At 56.3% G+C, this 25,418-nt stretch overlaps 6 protein-coding genes across 6 annotated transcripts; 4 read left to right on the top strand and 2 right to left on the bottom strand.

Moving 5' to 3' along the window:
- The first annotated feature begins 103 nt into the window (after nt 1-103).
- CC84DRAFT_1168141 (FMN-linked oxidoreductase) lies at nt 104-1,783 on the top strand. Its single transcript, XM_018179326.1, has one exon. The coding sequence runs from the start codon at nt 134-136 to the stop codon at nt 1,451-1,453; it is 1,320 nt and encodes a 439-aa protein (XP_018031295.1). The 5' UTR covers nt 104-133; the 3' UTR covers nt 1,454-1,783.
- CC84DRAFT_1168140 (cytoskeletal adaptor protein saga) lies at nt 1,604-3,102 on the top strand. Its single transcript, XM_018179325.1, has 2 exons — nt 1,604-1,992; nt 2,053-3,102. Exons 1-2 carry the CDS (start codon nt 1,753-1,755, stop codon nt 3,016-3,018), a joined length of 1,206 nt encoding a protein of 401 aa, XP_018031294.1. The 5' UTR covers nt 1,604-1,752; the 3' UTR covers nt 3,019-3,102.
- An 80-nt stretch (nt 3,103-3,182) lies between these two features.
- On the bottom strand, nt 3,183-9,339 carry CC84DRAFT_1154305 (uncharacterized protein). Its single transcript, XM_018176880.1, has 3 exons — nt 8,606-9,339; nt 4,924-8,556; nt 3,183-4,877 (listed from the first exon to the last, which is right to left on the bottom strand). The coding sequence occupies exons 1-3, from the start codon at nt 8,902-8,904 to the stop codon at nt 3,509-3,511; spliced, it is 5,301 nt and encodes a 1,766-aa protein (XP_018031293.1). The 5' UTR covers nt 8,905-9,339; the 3' UTR covers nt 3,183-3,508.
- A 1,178-nt stretch (nt 9,340-10,517) lies between these two features.
- CC84DRAFT_1154301 (uncharacterized protein) lies at nt 10,518-16,821 on the top strand. Its single transcript, XM_018176879.1, has 3 exons — nt 10,518-11,198; nt 11,255-16,423; nt 16,471-16,821. The coding sequence occupies exons 1-3, from the start codon at nt 10,897-10,899 to the stop codon at nt 16,547-16,549; spliced, it is 5,550 nt and encodes a 1,849-aa protein (XP_018031292.1). The 5' UTR covers nt 10,518-10,896; the 3' UTR covers nt 16,550-16,821.
- A 252-nt stretch (nt 16,822-17,073) lies between these two features.
- Nucleotides 17,074-20,942, top strand: CC84DRAFT_1128178 (uncharacterized protein). The gene is made up of 3 exons (XM_018175790.1): nt 17,074-17,800; nt 17,865-20,401; nt 20,461-20,942. The coding sequence occupies exons 1-3, from the start codon at nt 17,339-17,341 to the stop codon at nt 20,702-20,704; spliced, it is 3,243 nt and encodes a 1,080-aa protein (XP_018031291.1). The 5' UTR covers nt 17,074-17,338; the 3' UTR covers nt 20,705-20,942.
- A 176-nt stretch (nt 20,943-21,118) lies between these two features.
- Nucleotides 21,119-23,780, bottom strand: CC84DRAFT_1209037 (uncharacterized protein). Its single transcript, XM_018182197.1, has 3 exons — nt 23,522-23,780; nt 21,980-23,468; nt 21,119-21,587 (listed from the first exon to the last, which is right to left on the bottom strand). The coding sequence occupies exons 1-3, from the start codon at nt 23,579-23,581 to the stop codon at nt 21,310-21,312; spliced, it is 1,827 nt and encodes a 608-aa protein (XP_018031290.1). The 5' UTR covers nt 23,582-23,780; the 3' UTR covers nt 21,119-21,309.
- Nucleotides 23,781-25,418: the final 1,638 nt, after the last annotated feature.

Here is a 25,418-nt window from a genome sequence, read left to right as displayed (position 1 = left end):
GCTAGCATATGGTAGCCATGCCCAGACGTACGCAACGGAGTGTACATCCCATCCCACCCCCATACCATTTCCTCCGCCGTCACGGCGGAACAGAAACACGGCATAGACACTCACTCCGACTGATCAAGACTACATGAATGTATTCCCACAGAGGTTTTCAACATGCATCTACCCATCCATCTCAGCACAGCTACTACCTCACTCCCACCGCATCGAATACATCATGAGCTCCCTCCCACCACAGCAAATCACGGAAAACCACAGCGTCGATGCTGAACCAAACATGGAAGACCAAAACGTCCCTGGCCTCTTCCAACCCCTCCAAGTCCGCGGCCTCACGCTACGCAACCGCATCGTCGTCTCCCCAATGGGAATGTACTCCTCCTACCCCTCCGGCAACCTCACAGAGTTCCACCAGATGCACCACGGGCAATTCGCGTTCCGCGGGGCCGCCCTCACCATCGTCGAGGTCACCGCGGTCCTCGCAAACGGCCGCTCCTCCCCCTCCGACGCAGGCCTCTGGTCCGACGCGCACATCCCCTCGCACAAGCGGGTCGTCGACTTCGTGCACGGCCTCGAACCCACTGCAGGAGGGCACGCGAAGATCGGCATCCAGCTCGGCCACGCAGGCCGCAAAGCCAGCATGCTGCCCATCTACCCGGGCCACGCCGTCGTTCGCGCTGAGAAAGCGGACGGAGGATGGCCGGACGAGGTGTGGGGTGCCAGCCCGGTGCCATTCAAAGACAATTACGTCGTGCCCGAGGAGATGAGCGAGCAGGACATCCAGACGGTGGTGCAGGCGTTTGGACAAGCCGCCGCCCGCGCCGTGTCCGCCGGGTTCGACTTGATCGAGATCCACGGCGCACACGGGTACCTCCTCTCCTCGTTCCTGTCCCCTGCGTCAAACACCCGGCGAGATGCGTACGGCGGGAGCTTGGAGAACCGCGCGCGCTTCCTGCTGGAGGTGGTGAGGGAGATACGTTCTTCGATCCCCGACACAGTGGCGCTGTCCGCAAGGATATCGGCAACGGACTGGATGATGCATGCACCCGAGACGCCACAGTTTACAGTCCAAGATGCTACGCAGCTCGCCCTCGTCCTCGCCGACTCAGGCGTCGACATCCTCGACGTCTCCTCGGGGGGTAACAACGCTGCCCAGCGCATACCCTCGACTCCATCTTACCAGACGTCCCTCGCCGCCCACCTCAAGACGGCGCTGCGGGACGCGGGCAAAGACATGCTAGTTGCCGCGGTGGGCCGGATTGCAGATGCAAGGACGGCGGAGGCGGCGGTGGGAGAGGGGAAGGCGGATCTGGCGTTGGTAGCGACCGAGTTTTTGAGGGATGCGGGGCTGGTGTATCGGTGGGCGGAGGAGCTGGGCGTGGGGATGGAGTGGCCGCGGCAGTATGTCAGGGCTGATAGGGGGGCGGGGGCGAGGATGGGGACGCTGTAGGAGGGGTGTGAAGGTCTTGGACGGGAGGGTTCTATGGGGAGTGGGCGTGGCGGAGGACGTGGGCATGTGTTTTGTCTGCTGGTTAGCCAATAATCGCACAATGCAGCCGTAGTCGGCTCGTGAAGGACGGCTCCGAGACGAGTGCGAAGCAATGGGTCTGGCCGGGCCGTCCTCGGCTGGCCGGACCCCTGCAGCTGGAGCGCCGCCATGATGCACCGCGACATGCCGCAGCCCAACCCACCGGCTCCTCGAGTCCGACTGCTCACGGCCAGCACGCACACCCGACACACCGCGTCACAATGGCTCCGCGGCGCATCGAGCAGCAGGAGATTGAAAAGTACTGGGAAATCTTCAGCACGCTCTCGCAGGGCTCGACGCACCTCGACGGGGTGCAGGCCGCTCCCGTGCTCAAGAACAGCCACCTCCGCGATGACCAGCTCGAGCGCGTGTGGGACCTGGCGGACGTGGACAACGATGGCAAGCTCGACTTTGAGGAGTTCTGCGTCGCCATGCGCCTCATCTTCGACCTGATCAACGGGGTACGCACCTGGCCGCCAGCCAGCACCCCCGGAGCTACTCGCTGACACGCGCGCCTGCAGGAGACGGCCGACGTGCCGCAGACCCTCCCCGACTGGCTCGTCCCCGAGTCCAAAGCCCACCTCGTGCAGGCGACGCGCGCAATGGCCGGCGGCCTGCCCGCCTTCGAGACGGTCGACGACGACGACGACACGCCCGGCCTGCGCGACGGCTTCGACTGGTACATGTCGCCCGCCGACAAGGCCAAGTACGAGGAAATCTACACGGCGAACCGCGACGCCCACGGCAACGTCGCCTTCTCCACGCTGCAGCCGCTCTTCGACTCCCTCGACGGCGTGCCCGACTCCGACGTGCGCTTCGCCTGGAACCTGGTGAACCCCAAGGCGCGGGGCGACATCGGCAAGGACGCGACCCTGGCGTTTCTGCACATCTTGAACCAGCGGAGCGAGGGGTTCCGCGTCCCGCGGAGCGTGCCGCCCAGCCTGAGAGCGAGCTTCGAGAAGGCGAACATCGACTACGACGTCGAGCGGACGGGCAGCCGGTGGGCCGAGCGCGGCGGCGACGACACAGCGACGGGCAAGAAGGCCAAGTTCGGCGACGCCTACCTCACGCGCCTGGGCGTCGGCGACCGCGCGCACAACTACGGCGCGCGCGCACGCGGCACAGACCACGGCGGGCGCACGACCGAGGACTGGGAGGAAGTCCGGCTCAAGAAGCAGCTCAAGGAGCTCGAGGACAAGATTGCGGCCGTGGAAAAGGACGCCGAGGGCCGCCGCCATGGCCGCCGCGGCGACAGCACCCCCGCCCTGGTGAAGCGCGAGCTGGAGATGCTGCTCGACTACAAGCGGGGCGTGCTGCGGGACCTGGACAGCGGGGATGGCGGCGCCGTCAAGGGGCTGGGCGGCATCAGGGACGAGATTGACACGGTCAAGGAGCAGGTGGAGGGGCTGCAGAGCCATCTCGAGCGGAGGAACGGGGTGCTTGCGGATTTGCGGAGGCAGATTGACGACGAGAAGGCGGCGAGGTGAGAGGGGTGCGGCTACAAGCTAGAATACCCAACGACTGTTGAATCCATCCCTCCATCCAACCTCCCCTTCCACGGGCATGCACTCACTCGTGTTGCTCGAAGACGGCAGTGCACTGTAACATGGCGATGACGGATTGTACACTCTTCATATTAAGCTATGTATACCCACAAACATGACCTATATCAACAACGCCCTGGAATATCAAAACAAGGAGAAGAATCTTCGCAACCAAGGAGCGACGCTCCCAATGCTCAGCCACCGGACCGTCCAGGCCCATAATCAGTCACACCCGGTTTTCCCAACATTATACGCCTGCGCCTGAGACGCATTGAATCAATGGTAAGGAACGACACACACTGAAAAGGGATGTTTTTGTGCAGATAGAAATGACAAAGTCGTGACGTGACGTGACGTGCTTGCAATGTACAATGAGTGCGCTAAGAAAAGCCGTGTGCAGGCAAAAACGAAGCAGGGCGTGCGTGTGGAAGGCTTACACCATGTTCGCAAGCTCGTGGTCGATCTGCTGGTTGAGGAAGATGCGGCGCTCGCCGGTGAGCTGGGTCTGCAGGCGCTGCTCGGCGAGGGCAACGAGCTGCTTCTTTGTGACGCGGTCGAGGTCGGCCTCGCGCAGGCAGTGCTGGACCGTCTCGATGATGGTTGCATCGCTGGGGCCGTTCATCATGCCGTTGAAGTTGACGGTGCTGCCGGGCCGGGACTGCGCGTAGCCGCTGGCAAGAGGACTGCGTCCGCGCACCGGTGGCGTGGCCGTCATGAGGTTGTCGGAGCTCTGGAAGCCCCCGACGTTGGGCCGGCTGCTGTATGGCGACTGGTCGTAGTGGTCGCTCATGCCGCCCATGGACATCAGACGGCCGTTGGGGTTGTCTTGGTAGCGAGAGAAGTTCGAGTACGACGATTGGCGCGCCTGCATTGCCTGGTACGGCCCGGGAGACTGGCTGGGAGGCATGTGGGAGATGTGGTGCATGTTGGACATGATTGTGGAGGCGGGCTTGACGGAGGAATAGACGGACTGCATGTCGTTCATCTCGTAGCCTTCATCTTCGTAAGCGCTGTAGCCACCTTTCTCCGAGGTCTGTCCAGCCAAGCCCCGACGTCCAGGAAGACCATTGGCAAGAGCGTAGTCGTCCCATCGCTGGAGGGGAATGCTCTTAGGATCGAACCCTTCGTCGTCCGTGGTGAGCACCTTCTTGTTGCCGCCTTGCTCGCCGATAACAACACGAGTGTTACCCCATGAGAAGTCGTCCTGTTTCCAGAAGGAGTAGATGGGAAGCACGAAAGAGTAGATGGGGAAGGCGAGGATATAGATGATCATCCATCCAACGTGCTGCCACTGTCGCTTGATGATAAAGATGATGGCTTGCAGGCCGTACACGGCTGCCAGCATGATGATTGAGAACATGGGGAACTGTCCAGTGCCAGAAGCAACCATGTAGATGAGGTATCCGAGATAGGCGCAGATCGATGGAAGGATGACGGTACCGAAGAGGTCGATGAACACAACAAAACGCATGCTGAAGCAGCAGAAACCGCACATGTCCTTGAGAAGCATCAGTTCTGCCAAGTTATGGATGGTAGAGTTGATCCAGCGACGTCTCTGCGAGAGAAGAATGCTGAAGGATTCCGGAGCGGCTGTGAACGCGTAGGCATCTGGAATGAACTTGTACGACATGGTCGGGAAATGCTTCGTCATCAGGGTGGTCAGGAAACGATCTTCTCCGAGAGACAGCAGGTTCTTCTTGTGCAGTGTATCGACAACGCAGTCAGAGTATTCCTTGATGACCTTATCGGAGATGATGAGAGGCTTGCCCTTGTCGGCTGTGCGAAGGCGGTACATGGAGAAACTGTAGGAGTTAGTTGTGATCAGCAGAACAGAGAAGGAATACATACCATCCGGGTAAACAGGTGACGCTGCCGAACAAACTCTCGAAGGCCTTGGACAGATGGTGAGAAATGTAGTATTCGTAGACCTGAATCATAGTCCACCAAGACTTGTCTTCGTTTTCCAGACTCGTCTCGCCACAGATACCGGCAATCTTGGAATCATTGGCGCAGCTTGCCACCAGTCGAGTAAGCGCATCAGGCCTGACCATCGTGTCGGCATCGACCATGAGAAGATACTCGTACAGCTCGGGGTCTACTCCGATGATGTTGTTGATTTGATGGAACATTTCTAGCTCGAGGGGATTCATGGCGCCACGGTGATGGACGCGGTTGAGGAAGCTCATGAGCAGAATCTGCGAATCTCGTTTTCCACGGTTACCAGGCTTGGACTTGCTTTGCTCCGTCTCTTTACCCATCTTCACAACGACAATGTAGGGAACGACGTTGCCTTCAAACTCGTACAGACCAGAGTAGACCTTTCCGTAGTTGAGCTGCTCGCTTCCCATGCCGACTGACTTGAATGGAAGTGCGGGAGGGTCCACGCGGGGGTCAACACCAAGAATATCCAAGACGATCTTGGGTGTAGGACGGTCGTTACCACCACCAACAATCATACCGTCGCAAATGACACAGATGAGCTTGCGCTTGTTATCGTACGCCAAAGCAGTGAGAGAATCTAGCCCCTTCCGTAGCTGGTCTTCACCTTCGGTGTAGGCAGGGACTTGGCAAATGACAAACTTGTCCTGGTTGGCAGGTCGTCGCTTAGAACCAAGCTGCAGCGCAGCCAGGAACTTGATAACAATGACTGCACATAGAATGATTGTGCAGGCGAGAAGGATGTAGTCATTCACCTGGCAGCGGGCCGTCTTGCGGAAATCAGTGATGCCTACGTAGAACGTATTCTGCAGACATCGCAGCGTGTGGTCCCGGGTGGTCTTGTTCAGGGTGTTTTCGAAATGCTCGGTGATATCCTGGCCAGCGAATTGCTTTACCATGTCTGAAAAGTCGGAGTCAAAGTACTCCCATTCCGGAAGGTTGGGTCGCACATCAAGTGTGTAGAAGTAGGGTGTAAGGTCGTAGACCTTGTTGCCTAGTCGGAACCATGGGCGTCCGTCATTTCTACCTTGGTCTTCAAGATCCTTTGTATCCCAGACCAGGTCGCCCTTCCGGAACTCCTTGATCTTGGGCATGAAGACGTTAGGGTACCAGTCATTTTTCCTCAGAGCGTCGCTGTCGGTCGAGGTCGACATGTTTCCCGAAGAATGGATCGCCGCGGCGTTATCGTTGGTAAGAGTGTCGTTGGGGACGATTTTGATGAGGTAGTTGTCGACCAGTTCGGGGCAGGCCAGATACAGGGGAGGGCTGATGTACGGGTCCATGTCAGCGCCTCCTAGAGGTTGCATAGATTCAGTGGTAACCTTGGTGTGGGAGTCACTGTGCTGAACCTTCCACCAGTCCGACAGATCGTAGACAACGCCACGGTGGCTCACGTAGAAATCGTTGTCACCTTGATGCGTGGACACTTCTTTGCGATTCCAGGCTTTGTCCTTGTTGGGACAGAGGAGCTTTCCGAAGGCAATGATGTAGAAGATGATGGTGGCGTTGATCAAAAAGATGAGCAGTACAAGAACAACCTTCTCGCGCCATGCCATTCGAACATCGGGGCGTTTCATGCGGCCAACAAACTTGAGAAGAGGCGAGGGGATCCAGAAAGTCAGTGCCCAGACAAAGGCTACCCAAATCTTTCGTGTCTTGGTTGTAGCCGTTTCTGTGATGACCATGTTACCGCCAGTCTCAGTATCGTAGTAGGTGACGCCCTTGTCTTCATCGCCCTTCGCACCAAGACCGTAATCTCCAGGACGACCTTGAAGTGTAGGAGCCGTGGTAGGAGCAATGGACTTGGAATCGAAAGCTGCGCCCTTGACTCCCAAAGTAGCGGTGCTTTGGTTGCCCAGGATGTTGGTTGCGCTCGCCTGCGGGCTCATATCAGGCAACGGTGGGAAAAAGCCGCTGCCCATCGCAGGGTTGTTTGCCGTATAGCTGTTTTCGAGGCCACCGGCACCTACCATGCTTCCCAGCATGTTCGCACCAGTCAAGTCCTGCGCCTTGAGGTCGAGCTGGTTTTCTGCTTCCCACCAGGTTCCTTCGCGGACCCAGATACGTTGCTGTCCAACGACTACCTCGCCATTGCTCCATCCGCGTTGCAAGATCCAGTTCTGGATGCCATCCTTGCCGTCCATGCATCCCAAAGCGTGGTAACGATCATAAAATTCCTGATGGTCGAAATCGGCAGTGAAGTCAGACGAACGATTGCGACGATTAGCCCATTCTGGTAATCTCCAGTCTCGCAACTGCCTGGACACTGTTGCGGCTGACCAGCTGGCGGTGGTGTCTTGGGTGAGTTTCTCAGGCGCGGCGTCAGTGGGATGCAGAGCAAGATGGAACCAGACTCTGCTGGTAGCGAGGACGTTGGGTAAATCTAATCGGTTGACGTCTGCGCTGCCAAGGACGATGCCTTGCCCGTTAGCAGGCATCAATACCGTCCTGACGAAATTGTCCTCGTCCGGAATTTCCAAGGCGATTTGCTCCAAAACTCGCTCACGCCGTTCGAGATCCATTCGGTGCTCCTGCAGGGCTGGGCCTTCTTTGCCAAGTTCAGCCTCGCATGCCTGGATGGCGTGGCGCATACCCTCCAACACTGAAGCACCCGCGGGAGGTAATTGGACCCCGTCTTCCTTCATCTCGGAGTTGATTCCCTCTGTATCGTCGAAAACGGTGCGCAGTGAAATAGCCTTGCCGAGTGCCTGGCTGGGGACTTCGATCACCGTGATGTTAACAATATCGCCATCGTCATCGTCTGAAGGCGGTGTCATGTGGCCTGCATCACTGCCAGCGCCCATCCTGCCACTTCGCACATCCTCCTGGATAGTGGTGTTGGCGTGCATCACAACGTAGTCGACGATGGCCTCGTAGATACCGCCGATGGCTGTGGCGCGGTCACTGTCGCTGAGCTTGTGTCCCAGCAAAGACGGATCGATGTCGAGGAGAGAGCTGCAGTCGTCGCATACGGCTTGTACCATATCCTGGTCTACATCGTAGCCGATGGTGTTGCCGAGCTTAAGAAGTCCAGCAAGACAGCTAATCAAGTTGTTCAGCTTCTGGCCGCGGATGCCAATAGCCTTGAGGTTTTGACGGAGATCCTCGGCGGCAGCGGCATCGTCAACATCGGGAAGGTATGACGGTGGATCGTACGTGCCGGAACGGTTCAAGAATTTGTACTCTGAAGGGTGTTGCAAGTTGAGGAACTGTCGCTCCGCTTGGCTGGCTGAGCTGGAGTTGAGGTAGTAGAAAACATCGAACGCGCGGAATCCAGCCTTAGACGGGATGTTCAGCAGACCATTCTGCGTGTCTATTCCACTTGTCGACAGCCGTATTTCCGCGTTTACGAGAGTGCCCTGCAGATTGATCGTGAAGATGGTGGCGAGGGCAGAGTGGCGAGGAAACGAAGGGTTGTGGGGCGTCACGCAGTGTGTGAAAGCACGCAGGACCTCGAGTGCCGTCCAAAAGCTAATCGGCACAGCTAGAGGCAGCCCAGAGACGAACGGTGACAACGTTGAGGGGCTAGACTCGTGAAGAGACCTGGTTTGTTTAGTATGGGCTCAATGGCAAAGGACAAACAACGACATACCCCAAGACAATGCAGCCGTCCTCAGCACGCCGACGGGCATGTTCCCACGCCTTGCGGCCGAGCTCGAGGTCGACGGTGCCACCGATGCGGCCGTCTATGTTGCTCCGGGCGTTGACCCATGTATTCACGACCAGGCTTGTGCTCGCCTCGAGGTGGAATGGCTGGTTGGTCCTGAAGCATGTGTTCAGGTTGTTAAGCAGTGTAGTGGTAGACACCTGTGACGACGGGTTACCGGGGCGTGATGCGGCATTGGAGGTCGTCGAGTAGACCGACATGCGCGAGTTGTTGACGAAACTCATGATGGCGGCGAGCTGGGGTACAAGCCCCGAGGGCGAGTGGGGTGGACTTGTCTTCGAGGCGGAGTTCAGACTTTTGGGGGAGCTGAAGTGGTGTAACGACTGTAGCGGGCGGTGGAGCGAGTGACTTGGAAAGGCTCAGGCCTGCGGTGGAAATGGGGGTTCGGTGACGGACGGGACGCAACGGGCAAACCACACGCGCCTCTAGGAGCTCCTTTTGATGTAATTACGGCGTACAGGCCTAGCGAGGGTACTGATTAAACGACTGTATGAAGAAGAAACGAACCGACGACGCAAAAGACCTCGACAAGCGCAGAGGAGAGGAGGCTACCGAAGTGATGTTTGTTGGCGGAGGCTCTCCCATTCCGGGACTCCCTGCGCGCCTGGCGATGCGCTAGACGCCGTTGCTGGTAAGAAACCAAAGTAAATTACGGCTTGGCGCATCGGGTCTGGCGATCATTGAAGGGCAGCTGGACCGTCGCCGCAGGGATGAGCTGCCTCAGCGCACGCCCCAATCAAGGTGGCGCGCCGGCGGCCGTCGTTGCAGCGAGCGCGGTCCTCTCTCACAGCCCCTATTTTTAGCGGCCTCTTGTGTTTTTCTGCTCTTTATTGAGCTACACCACCGCTCGCGGGCCCGCGGCGTGGACGTCACCAAGAGCGGCGGACCTCTTCTACACCAAAAAACACTGGACCTGGTGGCTATCGATAGAGCGAGGTGGAGAGGCCCGGCGCGCCGCCTTTCATCCTGCCACCCACAGGCAGGATCAAGCTTCGGGAGCCTCATTAGCGTGCCCGGCCAGTGGCGGACCGCCGTAACTGTGCGCGTCAATACATTTAGCTCCACCGACTGGCCGCCCATCAGACTGTTCTGCTTGGACTTGCGTTGCTGCTCTGGGAGTTTCTGCGGCCCATCAATAAATTTGACGTCACGGGCATCCTGGCACCCCTCTGCCAAAGCTTTGCTGGGGCATTGAGCGGACGAAACAGGAGAGCTTGGCGATCAACGGGTGTCTCAATCGCCGGGCCTCCTCTTCAAGCGTTGTTCAGCGCCGCCGCTGCGTCCCGGACAACGCTCCGACTGCTGCATGCGTGCCACCTCTGCCCTCAGCGCCCGAGACAGTGTGTCACCAGCCTCCCAGTCCCCGCACCTGCACGCGCAAAGAGGTTGGGTAGGGTTGGAGTCGCCTTTCGTCTGCTGCTGCCGTGTGGAAAGAAAAGCCCACCCGGTGTAGCGTCCCAGCACGATGAGCCGCAGCGATCTACCCCAGCCTTGCAACCCTGGTCCGCCTCCTTGAAATTGCACACGACGCCATCGAGACAGCACGCTCATCAACCAGCCGTCGAGCGTTGTCTCACCACCCATTTGTCTCCGCATGTTGTGGTGCTCCACGTTATCGCGAGGTTACGCGGGCTGTGAAGCAACACACAATGTTTGTCTCCGCGAAGCAACCACCTCGCACCAGCAGCCCGTTCGCACCAGCAGCCCGCTCGCATAAGCAGCGCGAGAACTCAGGGTAGCTGTCAAACAGGCGGCGCGCCCGATCTGGCCGTAAAATACGCTGAAAGGTGTCTATTTTAATAGAGGCGGGGGGCACGGCCGCCTCAAAGCGAGGTCCACTCGCTAGGGCGAGAGCACTCCAAGCAGCGAGCACCCCCCGGCAGGCAGCCTGCATCATTTTGTCGTGAGGACTCCTGCGTCCGACCTATTCGACACCGGCGAGGCTCTGCGACTGGTGATACTCTCGTTTTTGCATTCTAGTTGACTCTTCTGCACGCTCGTTGCTCCTAATAATCGTGTTCCGAGCGCGTTGCTTGCCGCTCGCGTGCGTGTGTCTCCTGAGTCTCTGCATCTGTTCCATTCCGCAGCAAAACACGACCCAGCGCCAATCGCCTGAGCACCGCTCCCCCAGCCCTCTCCACCGCGCTGCAGCTTCGCCCGTAGCTGTCTGACGCCCACGTTCGCTCCACGCTCCCACCGGGACGCGTCTGCCCATCATGGCCAACACTTCGTTTGGCGGCAACATGCCCCAATACATGCAGCCGTCGCTGCCCGCCCTGGGCCAGCACCTGCAGTCCGACACACATCTCACGGCTCATCTCGCCAGCCGCTTTCACGCCCACCTGCCGACCTCGACGCTCTCTTCCCACGCATTAATTTCTCTCAACACATACACCGATTCCAGCCGAGGTCCGGAGGGAGGGAAGGATGGCAGCGCCCAGCAGGCTGCCGAAGACATGGCCCAGCGCGCCTACATGCGATTGGGCCTGCGCTCTGAAGATCAGGCCGTGGTCTTTTTGTAAGTTCCCGCGTCGAACCGTGGAACTGTGGCGGGAAGGGACTAACAAGCGGCAGGGGCGAGTCGGGTGCTGGCAAGACCACCATCCGCGGGCACATGCTGAGGGCATTTCTCTCGTACTCGGCAACTCCGCTGTCCAAGAAGATCGAACATGCCAACTTCATCTTCGATGCGTTTACGACAACCAAATCGACTACGACCCCAACAGCCTCCAAGGCGGGCCTGCTGCTTGAGCTGCAGTACAAGACGGCAACCTCGCACCACGCAACCCTCATCGGTGCCCAGTTCCTCGCTCATCGTCTGGAACGCGGCCGTATCGCGACCGTTCCGACTGGCGAGCGCAGCTACCACATTCTGTATTATCTCCTACAGGGTACTAGTCTGGCCGAGAAGAAGCATTTAGGCCTGGACATGGTCGGTGATGGAGCCGGAAACCGCACCTCGCTCACGGCCAACAAACGATGGCGTTATCTGGGCCACCCCTCGCAGCTCAAGGTGGGCATCGACGATGCCAGAGGCTTCCAGGATTTCAAGACCGCGTTACGCAGGCTCGAGTTCTCGAAGCAGGACATCGCCGGTATCTGTGAAGTCATGGCCATCATCCTCCACATTGGCCAGCTGGAGTTCGAAAGCGGCCAGTCTACCACCCCCACGGCAGACGACAGCGGAGGTTACTCGCACGAAGGTGGTGAGACAATTACAATGGTGAAGAATAAGGAGTCATTGGAGCCCATTGCCCGTTTCCTGCAGGTCACCATGAATGATCTCGAGCAGAGCTTGCGATACAAGACCAAGACATTGTACCGTGAGCGTGTCACAGTCATGCTCGACCCGAAAGGTGCTCGAGCAAACGCCGATGAGATGGCACGGACTCTTTACTCGCTGCTGGTTGCCTATGTCATGGAACAGGTGAACTCCAGGATAGCTGCTCTGCCTGATGAGGTCAACAACTCGGCGTCTCTGGTCGATTTCCCCGGCTTCGCTCCTTACTCGGGTACTGGTTGCAACCTGGACCAGCTCCTCAATAACTCAGCTAATGAGTTCCTGTACAACTACTACTCACAGACTTTCTTCGAGCGCCAGATGAGGGAAATTGAGCAGGAGGAGATCAACCTACCTCAGATTCAGTACTGGGATAACACCGAGGCCAAGACGGGTCTTTTGAAGTCTGGAAATGGTCTTCTCAGCATCCTGGATGATCAGACACGCCGCGGTAAGACCCATATGCAGTTCCTCGAGGCTATCCGCAAACGATTCGATGGCAAGAATGCCTCCATTGAGCCTGGCAAACTTAACGTCACGCAACCTGGCAGCAATTTCCCGACACCCAACACATCTGTCACTTTCACAGTCCGCCATTTTGCCGGTGAGGTCGAATACAATGCTGAAAACTTCATGGAAGAGAACGCTGAGATTATTTCGGGCGACATGATGAACCTTCTCAGATCCTCTCAGAGCTCTTTCGTGCAAGAGCTCTTCGGACAAGAGGCTTTGAAGAAGGTGACTCACCAGAAGGACAAGTCTGCTATCCTACAAGCTACTGTCAGTTCAAAGCCCATGAGAATGCCCAGCATGGCACGCCGTAAAACAGAAAAAGGTGGTAGGATGGGTCGGCCAGTCAACGTCTTTGACGAGGATGCGATGAGCGAGGCCGACAGTACGGTATCGGGATCCAAGAAAGGCGACTCTGCTAAGCAGACTGGCGCCGCCGGCCAATTCCTGAGCTCTCTCAAAACCATCGAATCTTCCTTGCGCAAGGCCAACCCCTACTTTGTGCTCTGCCTCAAGCCCAATGACAGGAGGATCGCCAACCAATTTGACAGCAAGTGCGTGCGGATACAAGTTCAGTCCTTGAACATCGCTGAGGTTAGCCAGCGGCTTCACGTTGCCGACTTCAGCGTCTTCCTACCCTTTGCCGAGTTTCTTGGCCTTGCCGAGTTGGACAGGTCTCTCGTTGGTAGTGAGAGGGAGCGGGCAGAGACGGTGCTTGACAGCAAGCCTTGGCGTGAGACAGAGGTAAGGGTGGGTACCACTGGTGTCTTTCTGAGCGAACGGTGTTGGACTGAGATTGCCAACGTCGGCGATATCTCCCCCCCAGCTCATGGGCCGACCGACGACACTCTGACTCCTGATGCGCCTCGATCCTTTGGCGATCCCAGGTCTGGTCTTCTTGCACCTTCGCCGGGAGGCTACTACCACGACAAAACTGGTAGCTACTTTGGCAGCAAGGACATCGACGCCAGATCCGAGGCGCCTTCCGCTATTACCAGCGGAGGAGACATGTTCCATGGCCTGGAGCAACCCAAGATCCTTGACGAAAAAGCCGAAGTGAACGCGCTGGAGGAGGTGGATGTTCAGCCTGTCTCTGGCAGCCGCAAGCGCTGGCTTTTCGTCGTTTATGCCCTGACGTTCTTTATCCCCGACATCTTCATCAAGTGGTTTGGAAGAATCAAGCGCAAAGATGTCAGGGTCGCTTGGCGAGAGAAGCTGGCCATCAACATGCTCATCTGGCTCGCTTGCGCTTTCGTCGTCTTCCTCATGATTGGGTTCCCAAGGCTCATTTGTCCTACTCAGCACGTCTATTCGACCGCTGAATTGACATCGTACAACGGAAAAGACAACAACGATGCTTACATTGCTATCCGTGGCATTGTATATGATCTCGGAAAGTTCATTCCAGCTCACTACCCCTCCATCGTCCCCGATGCTTCTTTGGAGAAGTATGCTGGAAAGGACGCTACCAACCTTTTCCCGGTAGATGTGTCCGCACTCTGTGTTGGCATTGACGGATCAGTGCACCCTGGTCTCAAACTCGACTTCAGGAGCTCCAATTACACCAACCAGCAGAACCTCGTTTCCACCACCGATCAGAATGCCAAGTTCCACGATTTCCGCGCGTTCTGGAATGACTCTCGCCCTGATTGGTGGTTCGAGCAGCAGGTTTTCCTCAAGTCCAACTACATGAAGGGACGTGTTGGTTACAGCCCCCAGTACCTCAAGACTCTGACGAAATCGGGGAAGTCCATCGCTTACATGTACGGTAGAGTATATGACTTCACAGACTATATCGTGGGTGGACGCTCCATCCAACCCCGGGCTGACGGCAAGAGTTGGCCCAGCAACTACAACACCAACACCGACTTCATGGACGACTCCCTTGTTGACGTTTTCAGAGTGCAGTCCGGCACCGACGTCGCTAAATACTGGGAGGGACTCACCCTAAGCGCCGACAAGAAGAAGGCCATGAAGACTTGCATGGACAACCTGTTCTATGTGGGAGACCTCGACACCAGAAGCTCGGCTAAGTGCGAATTCGCCAAGTATTTCCTGCTGGCTATCTCGCTTCTTCTCGTCAGTGTTATCGGATTCAAGTTCTTCGCCGCACTCCAGTTCGGACGGAAGAGCGTACCGGAGAACATAGACAAGTTCATCATATGCACTGTGCCAGCGTACACCGAGGACGAGGATTCCCTGCGTCGTGCCATCGATTCGGCGGCGCGGATGAAGTACGATGACAAGCGCAAACTCATCGTAATCGTGTGTGACGGCATGATTATCGGACAAGGCAACGACAAACCTACCCCTCGCATTGTACTAGACATTCTCGGTGTATCAGAGACCGTTGACCCCGACCCTCTGAGCTTTGAGAGTCTTGGCGAAGGTCAAAAACAACACAACATGGGCAAATGTTACTCTGGTCTGTACGAGGTGCAGGGTCACATCGTGCCTTTCCTCGTTGTGGTCAAGGTTGGAAAGCCGTCCGAAGTCTCCAAACCCGGCAACCGTGGAAAGCGTGATTCTCAGGTCCTTCTCATGCGATTCTTGAACAGGGTCCACTACAACCTTCCCATGAGTCCTTTGGAGCTCGAGATGCATCATCAGGTCCGCAACATCATCGGTGTCAACCCCACTTTCTATGAGTTCATATTGCAAATCGACGCAGACACTGTCGTTGCTCCAGACTCCGCCACCCGTTTCGTTGCCGCCTTCCTTCACGATACTCGCCTGATTGGTGTTTGCGGAGAAACGTCGCTCACCAACGCCAAGCACTCCTTTGTCACTATGATGCAGGTCTACGAATACTTCATCTCGCACAACCTCACCAAGGCCTTCGAAAGCTTGTTCGGCTGCGTCACTTGTCTTCCTGGTTGTTTCTCCATGTACCGCATCCGAGCCGCCGAGACCGGAAAGCCTCTGTTCGTCAGCAAGGAAGTGTTGGAAGCGTACCAGGAAATTCGCGTTGACACCCTTCATATGAAGAACCTGTTGCATCTCGGAGAGGACCGATACTTGACCACCTTGCTTCTCAAGTTCCACTCCAAGTACAAGACCAAGTACCTTTTCCGAGCTCACGCCTGGACTGTTGCTCCCGACAGCTGGGCGGTCTTCATGTCTCAACGTCGTCGCTGGATCAACTCTACGGTGCACAACCTGCTCGAGCTCATCCCTCTGCAGCAGCTTTGTGGATTCTGCTGTTTCAGTATGCGCTTCGTCGTCTTCTTGGATTTGATCTCAACCATTGTCATGCCTGTTACAGTTGTCTACATTGGCTATCTCATCTACCAGGTCATTGTGCAGCCAGGAATCGTTCCCATGACTGCTTTCATCTTGTTGGGTGCCATCTATGGTCTACAGGCTATCATTTTCATCATTCGCCGCAAGTGGGAAATGATTGGTTGGATGATCATCTACATTCTTGCCACCCCGGTGTTCTCCTTTGGTCTTCCGCTATATGCTTTCTGGCACATGGATGATTTCTCCTGGGGTAACACTCGTATCATCCAGGGTGAGGCTGGCAAGAAGGTTATCGTGTCCGACGAGGGCAAATTTGACCCCGCCAGCATCCCAAAGAAGAAGTGGGACGAGTACCAGGCCGAGATGTGGGAACAGCACACGATGCGCGACGATCGCTCTGAGATTTCTGCCTTCTCTTACGGGACGAAACGATTCATGGGCATGAACGGTAGCGGCTCCGTTGTTGGGTCTGAATATGGGCAAATGCCGCCATCTCGGCCAATGTCCCACTTCAACATGCCTTATGGCAACGGGTCCCGGATGAGCCTCGCCCCGAGCGGCTATGGCGGCTACGACAGCAGCGTCGAGATGGGCAACCTCATGAGCATGCCCTCTGACGATGCAGTGTTGGCCGAGATCCGCGACATTCTTGCTTCGTCGGATCTCATGAGTGTAACCAAGAAGCAGATCAAGCTGGAACTGGAGAAGAGGTCCGTAACATTACTTTCCCAAGAGAAACATGACTAACAAGACGCAGATTTGGTATGGACCTCACACCAAAGAAGGCCTTCATCTCCAGCGCCGTGGAGTCCCTCCTCGTCGGCCAAACGCAGTAGCGTCCAGCCACCGACTCACGCATCAACATCTTACCATCTGCAGCGTACGTACCCACTCACGATCGTATGGTCTAGCAAAAGTCGCTTCATTCTTTGATACTATCGTATTCTTACTACCTTGTTCGCGGGTCGGGGGAAGGTACACTTGTCTATATATACAGCTACCTAATCACGCCTCTAAAGCATAGCATTCCTTTTTATTATCGCGGGAAATGGATTGGGCGTTCAATTTTGGATTTGTACAAGGGTTGCGAGAATGGGTGCATGGGCAGGAGGCACGGAGTAGACTTGGCTCTGCACGGGCAGAGCGATAATCCAAATTAGCGATTGCATTGTTTGAGTCATGCCTTGAACCATTGATTTTGAGTGAAAATGGATCTATTCTTGCTACTCACGGAGAGGCGCGGCATCTGACACGTCCTGGTTTCGACTCATCAGGCAGCAAGCGATGGTCGAGTGAGACGCTTGGCAGGCGCGACCCGCAGGAGCGAACCCCGCCGACAATGGATGCACAAACACGCCAATTTCGACGTCCACTGTGCGTTCGACTCCGCCACACAATACTCGAGTCGCTCGAGCTTGCAGTTCTCGAGCGCCGCCTCGCAGACCCACCGGCCTGCCTTTTTAGCGGATTTCGACGCCGTATCCACAGTGCCGCCGCCACTGAAGTGTGCGCTTGACCCCGCCACTGGTCTCGAAACCCATCGTACGCTCGCCTACCCGCGTACAATTTTTGCGGCCTATTAGCTCCACGAGTCGCGACACGGCACACGCCATACACGATCCAAAATGCCGCCAAAGAAGAAGGGCAGCAAGAAGGCCCAGGACAACTGGGAGGACGACCTGGGCGAGTCGATTGTGCCCCAAAATGAGGCCGCCGCAGAGCCCCCCGCAGAGGCGCCTGCCGCCGAGGAGGAAGAAGCTCCTGTCAGCGGCCTGATGGCTGCGCTGGCCAAACGCGGCAAGAAGGGCAAGAAAGGCAAGAAGGGTGGACAGGAGGATTGGGAGGCCGAGCTGGGCGAGAGTCCTGCTGCCAGCGCAACAGGCGACCCTTTTGCAGGCAAGGCGCCCGAGGAGGCCAACTTCGACGATGACGACGTGTTTGCGGGCAACTTCAAGCCTAAGAAGGAACAGAAAGAGGAAAAGAAGGAAGAGAAGGCCCCAGTGGCGGACGATGCGCCCAGGGTGAAGACGAAGGCGGAAAAGGAAAAGGAAAAGAAGGAGAAGGAGAAGCAGCGGAAGAAGGAGATGGTATGTTCTTGCTACACCCGGTAGAGAGACGCTTTGGATCAGACCGAATCTAACATCGATACAGGCCGCGAAGAAGAAGGCCAGCGCGCCCGCTAAGACCGAAGCCGCGAAGCCCACAGAGACCAAGGCTGCCACTCCATCAGCACCCGTTCCCGAGCCCGTCGCCGCTCCAGCTGCCGCGGCTGGCAAGAAGGGCAAGAAAGTTCCCGCCGCCCTTGCTGCACTCCAGAAGCAACAAGAAGAGCGACGGAAACGCGAAGAGGAACTAGCTCGCCTTGAAGCAGAAGAAAAGGCCAGGATAGAGGAGGAGGAGCGCAAGGCCGAGGAAGAAGAGAAGAAAAAGGCCGAGGCCAGAGCTCTCAAGAAGCAAAAAGAAAAGGAGAAGGTTGAGCAACTGAAAAAGGAGGGCAAGTACCTCACCAAGGCACAGAAAGAGGCCAAGGCACGGAACGAGCTACGCTTGAAACAGATGCTCGAGAGTGGAACTGCCAAGGTAGACGCCCTTGAAGCGCCCGTCGAGAAGAAAAAGCCAGTGTACGACGACCGCAAGAAGAAGAAGAAGAACCAGGCCGAGCTGCAGAAGGAGAGGGAGGCCGAAGAGGCAGCAAAGAAGCTCGAGGAGCTCCGGATAGCCGAAGAGCAGGCCGCTGCTGCCGAGGCTGAGGCACAGAAGGCGCGTGAAGATGCTGAGGCGAAGAAGGGCAACGAGAGTGACTCGGCCGAGGACTGGGAGGCCCAGGCCGATGCCATGGATGGCGTCAAGGACAGCTGGGATGCAGACAGCGACGAGGAAGAAGAGAAGAGGAAGGCCGCGGTTGCTGCAAAGGAGGCAAAGGAGGCCGCCACGAAGGCTGCCGCCAACGGCAAACCAGCTGCCCAACCTGAGGAAGACGACGAGTCTTCCGAGGAAGAGGATGACAGCGACGACAGTGACGACTCCTCTTCCGACGAGGAGGGCACTGCCACACAGCGCGCTGAAGCTGCACGGAAAGCTGCCGCGGCGGAACGCAGGAAGAAGCTGCACGAGGAGGCCCTCGCTGCCCGATCCAAAGACAACCTTCGATCGCCCATCTGCTGTATTCTTGGCCACGTTGATACTGGAAAGACCAAGCTTTTGGACAAGATCCGGCAGACCAACGTTCAGGAAGGCGAGGCTGGCGGTATCACGCAGCAGATCGGTGCCACTTACTTCCCTGTCGAGGCATTGGAGAAGAAGACTGCCGTCGTCAACAAAGATCACTCGTTTGTGTTCAACGTCCCCGGTCTCCTCGTTATCGATACCCCTGGTCACGAGTCTTTCACCAACTTGCGTTCCCGAGGTTCTTCTCTCTGCAACATTGCTATTCTTGTCATCGATATTATGCACGGTCTCGAGCCACAGACACTGGAGTCCATGAGACTGCTTCGAGAACGGAGAACGCCCTTCATCGTCGCTCTCAACAAGATCGATCGTCTCCTTGACTGGAAGAAGATTGACAACAACGGTTTCGAAGACTCCTTGAGCCTCCAGAAGGACCGCGTCAAGAAGGAGTTCGACGACCGATGGACCATGGTACACACGCAACTGCAAGAACAAGGTTTCAACTCGGAGCTCTTCTTCAGGAACAAGAATATGTCGCGGTATGTCTCTGTGTGCCCGACCTCTGCACACACCGGAGAAGGTATCCCCGATATGATCAAGCTCATCATTAAGCTCACCCAAGAGCGTATGACGAACAACCTCATGTACTTGTCCGAGGTAGAGTGCACAGTCTTGGAAGTCAAGGTCATCGAAGGTCTCGGCACCACCATCGACGTTATTCTCTCCAACGGTGTCTTGCACGAGGGTGACCGAGTAGTGCTCTGCGGAAACCCCGAGCCTATAGCAACTAACATTCGAGCTCTGCTTACGCCTGCGGAGATGAAGGAGCTCCGTGTCAAGTCACAATACGTACACAACAAGGAGGTCAAGGCCGCCATGGGTATCAAGATTGCCGCCGATGGTCTTGACCAAGCTATCGCCGGTTCGCGACTGCTCGTCGTTGGCCCAGACGACGACGAAGAAGACCTGATGGACGAAGTCATGGGCGATCTCGCCCACTTGCTCAGCAAGGTGTCCAAGACCGGCCGTGGTGTCTCCGTCCAAGCATCCACGCTTGGCTCGCTCGAAGCCCTGCTCGAGTTCTTGCGCGTATCCAAGATTCCCGTCGCCACTATCTCCATCGGCCCGGTCTTCAAGAAAGATGTCCTACGCGCAGGTATCATGTTAGAAAAAGCGAAAGAATACGCCGTCATGCTCTGCTTCGATGTCAAGGTCGATCGCGACGCGCGCGCCTACGCCGACGAAATCGGCGTCAAGATCTTCGAAGCAGACATTATCTACCATCTGTTCGACAAGTTCACCGCGCACATGAAGCAGCTCGAGGAGCAGCGCAAGGAGGACAGCAAGATGCTTGCCGTCTTCCCCTGCGTGCTCAGCCCCATCGCCGTCTTCAACAAGAAAGATCCGATCGTCCTGGGCGTCGACGTCGTCGAAGGCAGCCTCAAGATCACAACCCCCATCGCCGCCATCAAAAAGAACCCCGTCACCGGCGTCAAAGAGATCATCTCCCTTGGTAGAGTGTAAGGTCCCCCCCTTTACCCCTTCACAACACTGCCAAACGCTAACAACACAAAAACAGCACATCCATCGAGCGCGACCACAAGCAAATCGCTGTCTGCAAGAAGGGCCAGCCGTCCGTCGCGGTCAAGATCGAGGGTCCCAACCAGCCCCTCTACGGCCGCCACCTCGAGGAAAAAGACACGCTGTACTCCCACATCTCCCGCGAGAGCATCGACACGCTCAAGAACTACTTCCGCGCTGACGTCAGCATGGACGAGTGGAAACTTATCAAGCAGCTCAAGGAAAGCTTTGATATCATGTAGATGGGAGGATTTTAGATTGTATGATGATGGGAGGGGCAGAATAGGTAATAAGAGAGCATGGCATTTGCTTTTTCTGTCTTACTTCCGGGTGAAAAGGAGGCGGGCGGTCGTGCATGGGATTGGCGTTGTTGTCTCTAAGTTTTGCTATTTGGTCTTGGTGCGCCCTGGATTGGACAGGACAAAACGCATGCATACAGTACACTAAAAGCCTGATCAGATCTTTATTCCTCCCCTCTGTAAATCATATTTCTCCTGCGCTTATTGTGCATCCTATGCAGATGTCAGGGTGGGTGCGCGTTACGACGACTCTCACCGCCCAGCTTTTGCAAGCGAACAAGTACGCAAACCCCACCTCTACCGTACCCAAGGTAGACGGGACAACGGCTTTGTGGTAAGCTCTCCACGCCCTTAAATCTATGCAGTACCTCCAACTAAGAAACCAACCAACCACGCCCACGCCTCGCCATGATCCCAATCCGGCAACCATCTACACTCCGCCTGCGGTACCTCACCGGTGCCTTGCCGCATTTCCATTCGCAGTCCACCTGCATGGAAAAAACGATAATCGAATCCGTTTGCTACGGTAGCATTGGGTCCGCGTCTCTCTAATGAGCGGCAGCCGGCCTCGTCCTCGGCGCTGCCGCGTGTGCTGTCGTGGGTCGATCGTTCGGCTGAGTGGCAAATCCGAGCACCGACCCTTGGACGGGCCCTAGCGTGCACGCCGAACGTCTACTCTTTCTGAGCCCAGACGAAACGGAGCATGGCTCGCCTGAGCTGAGCGCCGTGCGAGGGCCGGTGAGTGCCATCGCGGAAGCACCCGGCGAGGACTGGCGGTGGGTTCGACATCGCTGTGCAAAACGATATTCTAGCCGATCTGGCAAGACTGGTGCATGTGTTGCACCAAGACAGACTCAGATGGCTAGGGAGTATGGCAATCTGCACAACACTAGAGATGGATGTTTGGTACCGTGATAATGCTCTACTGTAGGATAGGCAATGCCAAATCCCCCGGTGAACAAAAGACAAAAACACTTAAAGAATGACTACCTAACAACGAGCGACGCCAGGAATGCCCCTGCTGATGCCAATGTTGCCAGAGCATGCCGTAAATGCCCCCTGGTTTCCAACGCCGAGAAATGCTCAAAATGCTATGCTATGCTCTACCCGAAAATGCTGCAAATGGATATGACAGTAGGAAATGGACGAGAGGAAAGCACGGACGCAGTAACAATAACGTGAAAGTGAGGGGGGCGCATCAAACCTGATCCCAAATACCTTCAGGATCACACGCACTATCCCCAATCCTCACACCAACCATCTCCATCTTCTTCTTCGCAAACCCAATCTTATGCTCCAGGCTCATGCGTGCAAACGCACTGATACACCAGCTCACACGCTCGTGGTCGCCCTGCCTGACATAGTAACTCGAGACCACGTCCAGCGGCAGGAACATGTTTTCCGTGGCAGCGTAGGACGTGTTGTGCGCGCAGTACTGCACGGAGCGGCAGACTAGCGACGCGTACTCCGAGATGCGCGGCTGCAGTGTGTTGTGCTCGGGGATCTCGGAGGGAGGTAGCCGTGCGTATACCATTTGGCGGGCTTCGAGAATGAGGAGTTGCGATATCCAGTACAGGCAGTAGTTGGTGCAGGCTTCGATCGAGGTGAACTGAAGGGGAAATGGGACGGAGTCTGTGCTGACTTGTGCAGCGGGGAATGTCCATGGAGTGGACATGCTGGATTGAAGGAGCTCGTACCAAGGTGCGATGGCCTGTTCGAGTGTGGCCAAGTCGTCCAGGATAGCCAGGACAGCGGAAATGGGCGCTGGTGCAGTGGATGAGACGACAGTATCGGCAGTGTTCAGAATGTTAGGTAGAGGGAGAATCCGTTCGCACCACTGGAAGTACAAGTCGTTGTGGTTCGCCCGGGGCACCGAGTAGATCTGGCGTGCTAGATGGCGAAACCCTGAAGACGAGCAGGGGTAACAACGCCTGCTCGATATCGCTTCAAACAGGCCTTGGTTTACGATATAAATGTGCAGCTCTTCAAGATCCATGCTGTCCAGCGAGAGATTGAGCAGGCGAGTCGCGCCCTCGATATGGGTCAGTTGGCTCGATCCGCCTCCATTGGACATGAACAGCTCCGTAGAGCTCATTACCAAGGTCGTCGCTAGCAGGTGTTTTCTTTCAGAGGCGCCGAGCTCTGGCAGCGCTTTCTGGACCATCTGCAGAGCGTTCAGGTACATGTTCCCTCCGTGATTAGACAAAGCCACGTCTTGGTACTGTGCGCCGATGAAGGAAGCGACCATTCCCCCGATAGCGGTATCCAAAATCTCAGATCGTCCCAACCATGAAGGAAGCAATAGTCTCCAGCCCCCGCATTCATTACCGGCTGTAAGTGGGTCCACAACTGTCTTTCCAGGCCCGTAACGCCTTAGATAGAGGTCCAGGAAAAGCTCGACCAGATGGTGGAGATCTGCGAGATTCGCAAGGGCGAGTATGGCCTTCGAGGCATCCACCGAGCCCAGAGACATGGCATCGGATGTCGAAGGAAGAGATGCAGCTAGCATGTCTAGGTGTTGGGGTGGCGAAGTCGCGGGCTGTGATGCCAAGTCCAGTAGGAGGTGTTTCTGTGCGCTCTGGCCACGATTCCACGTGGCCGGTGGTCCTGATGAGTCGACATTGATGAAAATGTGACCCATATCGTAGCCACCGCAAGACTTGTCTGTGGCAACGCATTCACTGCATCGTGGCTTCTTCTTGTCACACTAGGAGTGTATGAGCAGCTGCTTCAATTGGATCGCAGGTTGCTGTCACTCACCTGGACGCCTTTTTCCTTACAAAACTTGCAAAACCCTCGTTTATGCGATTCAGAGAGCATTCTGTGGGATGTTGTAATAAGAAGCGATTAGAAAGGGAGCGAAGATGCGATGGTTTTAAGATATAGCGTCTTCGAAAAAAAGAAGGGAAGGATGGAAGGAAGGAAGGAAGGAAGAAAGGAAGGATGAAAGGAAGGAAGGAAGAAAGTACTGAGAACTGAGAATTATAGACAAGGAGCGAAGGTGAGAGAGAATGAGTTGCTTCTGTTGTCGCTGCCTACCGGAATAGCGGTCCTTTTCATAGTCGTCTGAAAAGTTGACGTTTACGGATCGATCATGGTGGCTAGCCTACACCGCCGCACTCAATGGTTACCCTCGCGAAAGTGACCGCTGGAGCTGACTGGGAGACACAAAAAGGTATACCGGAGGGGTCTGGATGTGAATGCAGGGCCCGTCCGTTGATCTAAGCAGAATCTTGAGCCCACACGTACGGTCCTGTCATTGTACTTTAGGGAGAAATCCATGGCCGGAAGCCGAAGCTGTGGAAATTAGGCATACCGCCGTTGTGCACTGTGATTGACGGCGTATACTGAGCACTACTACTTCCCCGTCAAAAGCTACCAATCCCCTGGCTAACGTTTACGCGGAAGCAAGCATCGACTGCACGGGGTGGGCCGTGGTTCGAGAGCGGCTCCGCCATCATGGGGTCCAGCCAGGAGAACTATGTCGTGGCCTGACCTGTTAATCCCGGAAAACAGGCATTGCCCAATTCACGTCTACTGTGTACAGTGCGGTGTGGCGGCAGCGCAGGGGGCACCAGTGTGCTAGTGTCCGTGGATAGCCTCATAAGGCTGGCCACCGCTGAGCGTCACGTCTCACCTCCACAAATGCCGATGCAACGGGCCGCTGATCTGAAACCACTACTCGTTGCTATTCGTGGCTCGAATCTATGGAGCCGGAATCGTCGTTGCAGCCTCATCGTCCGGTGGCGGTGGAAAATCTCGATGAAGGAAGGCCATGGCAAGTTCGGATTAGATTCGGAGCAGGGGAAGTGCGTCGGATCTGCCGGGAGCAGGCGCGACTTGTTTCCAGAACGCAGGCAAGGGCAAAGGTTGCTCTCGACCGCGAACCTCACAGGCGATTCCTACTGGGCAACGGCTTGCCCTTCAGCCAGATCCAACATACAGAGACGTGCAACACGAGATCGCATCCTTAGGCGAAGGCCGCCCGTCTCAGCCTGCGAACGGGAGATCTACGCTGCTTCTATCATTAGACGACACAAGACAGTCCGGCTAACCACAGCGCAGTGTGTGCTTACATGATTACATGTATGTCTCACCGCGCTTGAGTAGGCGTCCCACTCGGCCACGACGACATCCTGCCTACTTCACACCCGCGGCCGCGATTCGACTCGAGCGGCGGTCGCTACTGCGAGACCGTTGCCGGCCTGACGGTCACGCTAGCAGTCTTGCAACTAGCCTTCTGGTTATTCTTGCTAACCGAGGCCATATATGAGATTCCGTGCGCGTTCTACTATCAATCCACAGGCCCATTCATTCTGCGACGTCCACGAGTCGTGCAGATACAAGGTTACCCGGTCTATGCGAGGTAACAGGGTATTTAAACTGTGGAATCGGAGCAAGTCATGATCAATTGACTACGGCAACTTTTACCGTGTCGTTTCAATGCTAGTCATACCGTAGGTCCTAAATGCTCCAAGTATATCAACGTTACCATGTATGTACGATCGCCTCTGCCTTAACGAAAGCAGATCCGCTGCGATAACCTCACTGCTAAGCACCTGGTCAGTCCCGAGGCATACTCACCACAATAACCTCATCGCTAGGCACATCGTAAATCCTAATGCCAACGCGCAGTCTTCCGTCTTGACCACCACCA

The sequence above is a fragment of the Paraphaeosphaeria sporulosa genome (genome assembly GCF_001642045.1).
Source record: "Paraphaeosphaeria sporulosa strain AP3s5-JAC2a unplaced genomic scaffold CC84scaffold_11, whole genome shotgun sequence".
Lineage (NCBI taxonomy): Eukaryota > Fungi > Ascomycota > Dothideomycetes > Pleosporales > Didymosphaeriaceae > Paraphaeosphaeria > Paraphaeosphaeria sporulosa.
This window is presented reverse-complemented; position numbering and strand designations above follow the sequence as displayed.

Excerpts from the sequence above, each read along its gene's own strand:
- CC84DRAFT_1168141 (XM_018179326.1), top strand. The coding sequence starts at position 134 with ATGAATGTATTCCCACAGAGGTTTTCAACATGCATCTACCCATCCATC.
- CC84DRAFT_1209037 (XM_018182197.1), bottom strand. The coding sequence starts at position 23,581 with ATGCTCTCTGAATCGCATAAACGAGGGTTTTGCAAGTTTTGTAAGGAA. Across the intron at positions 23,469-23,521 it reads GTAAGGAAAAAGGCGTCCAG|TGTGACAAGAAGAAGCCACG; the intron begins GTGAGTGACAGC and ends ATACACTCCTAG. Across the intron at positions 21,588-21,979 it reads TAGTGCGTGTGATCCTGAAG|TCTTGCCAGATCGGCTAGAA; the intron begins GTATTTGGGATC and ends CACATGCACCAG.
- CC84DRAFT_1154301 (XM_018176879.1), top strand. The coding sequence starts at position 10,897 with ATGGCCAACACTTCGTTTGGCGGCAACATGCCCCAATACATGCAGCCG. Across the intron at positions 11,199-11,254 it reads GATCAGGCCGTGGTCTTTTT|GGGCGAGTCGGGTGCTGGCA; the intron begins GTAAGTTCCCGC and ends AACAAGCGGCAG. Across the intron at positions 16,424-16,470 it reads AAGCTGGAACTGGAGAAGAG|ATTTGGTATGGACCTCACAC; the intron begins GTCCGTAACATT and ends AACAAGACGCAG.
- CC84DRAFT_1154305 (XM_018176880.1), bottom strand. The coding sequence starts at position 8,904 with ATGAGTTTCGTCAACAACTCGCGCATGTCGGTCTACTCGACGACCTCC. Across the intron at positions 8,557-8,605 it reads GACGGCTGCATTGTCTTGGG|GTCTCTTCACGAGTCTAGCC; the intron begins GTATGTCGTTGT and ends TAAACAAACCAG. Across the intron at positions 4,878-4,923 it reads GTCACCTGTTTACCCGGATG|TTTCTCCATGTACCGCCTTC; the intron begins GTATGTATTCCT and ends TAACTCCTACAG.
- CC84DRAFT_1128178 (XM_018175790.1), top strand. The coding sequence starts at position 17,339 with ATGCCGCCAAAGAAGAAGGGCAGCAAGAAGGCCCAGGACAACTGGGAG. Across the intron at positions 17,801-17,864 it reads AGCAGCGGAAGAAGGAGATG|GCCGCGAAGAAGAAGGCCAG; the intron begins GTATGTTCTTGC and ends ACATCGATACAG. Across the intron at positions 20,402-20,460 it reads ATCATCTCCCTTGGTAGAGT|CACATCCATCGAGCGCGACC; the intron begins GTAAGGTCCCCC and ends ACACAAAAACAG.
- CC84DRAFT_1168140 (XM_018179325.1), top strand. The coding sequence starts at position 1,753 with ATGGCTCCGCGGCGCATCGAGCAGCAGGAGATTGAAAAGTACTGGGAA. Across the intron at positions 1,993-2,052 it reads TCTTCGACCTGATCAACGGG|GAGACGGCCGACGTGCCGCA; the intron begins GTACGCACCTGG and ends GCGCGCCTGCAG.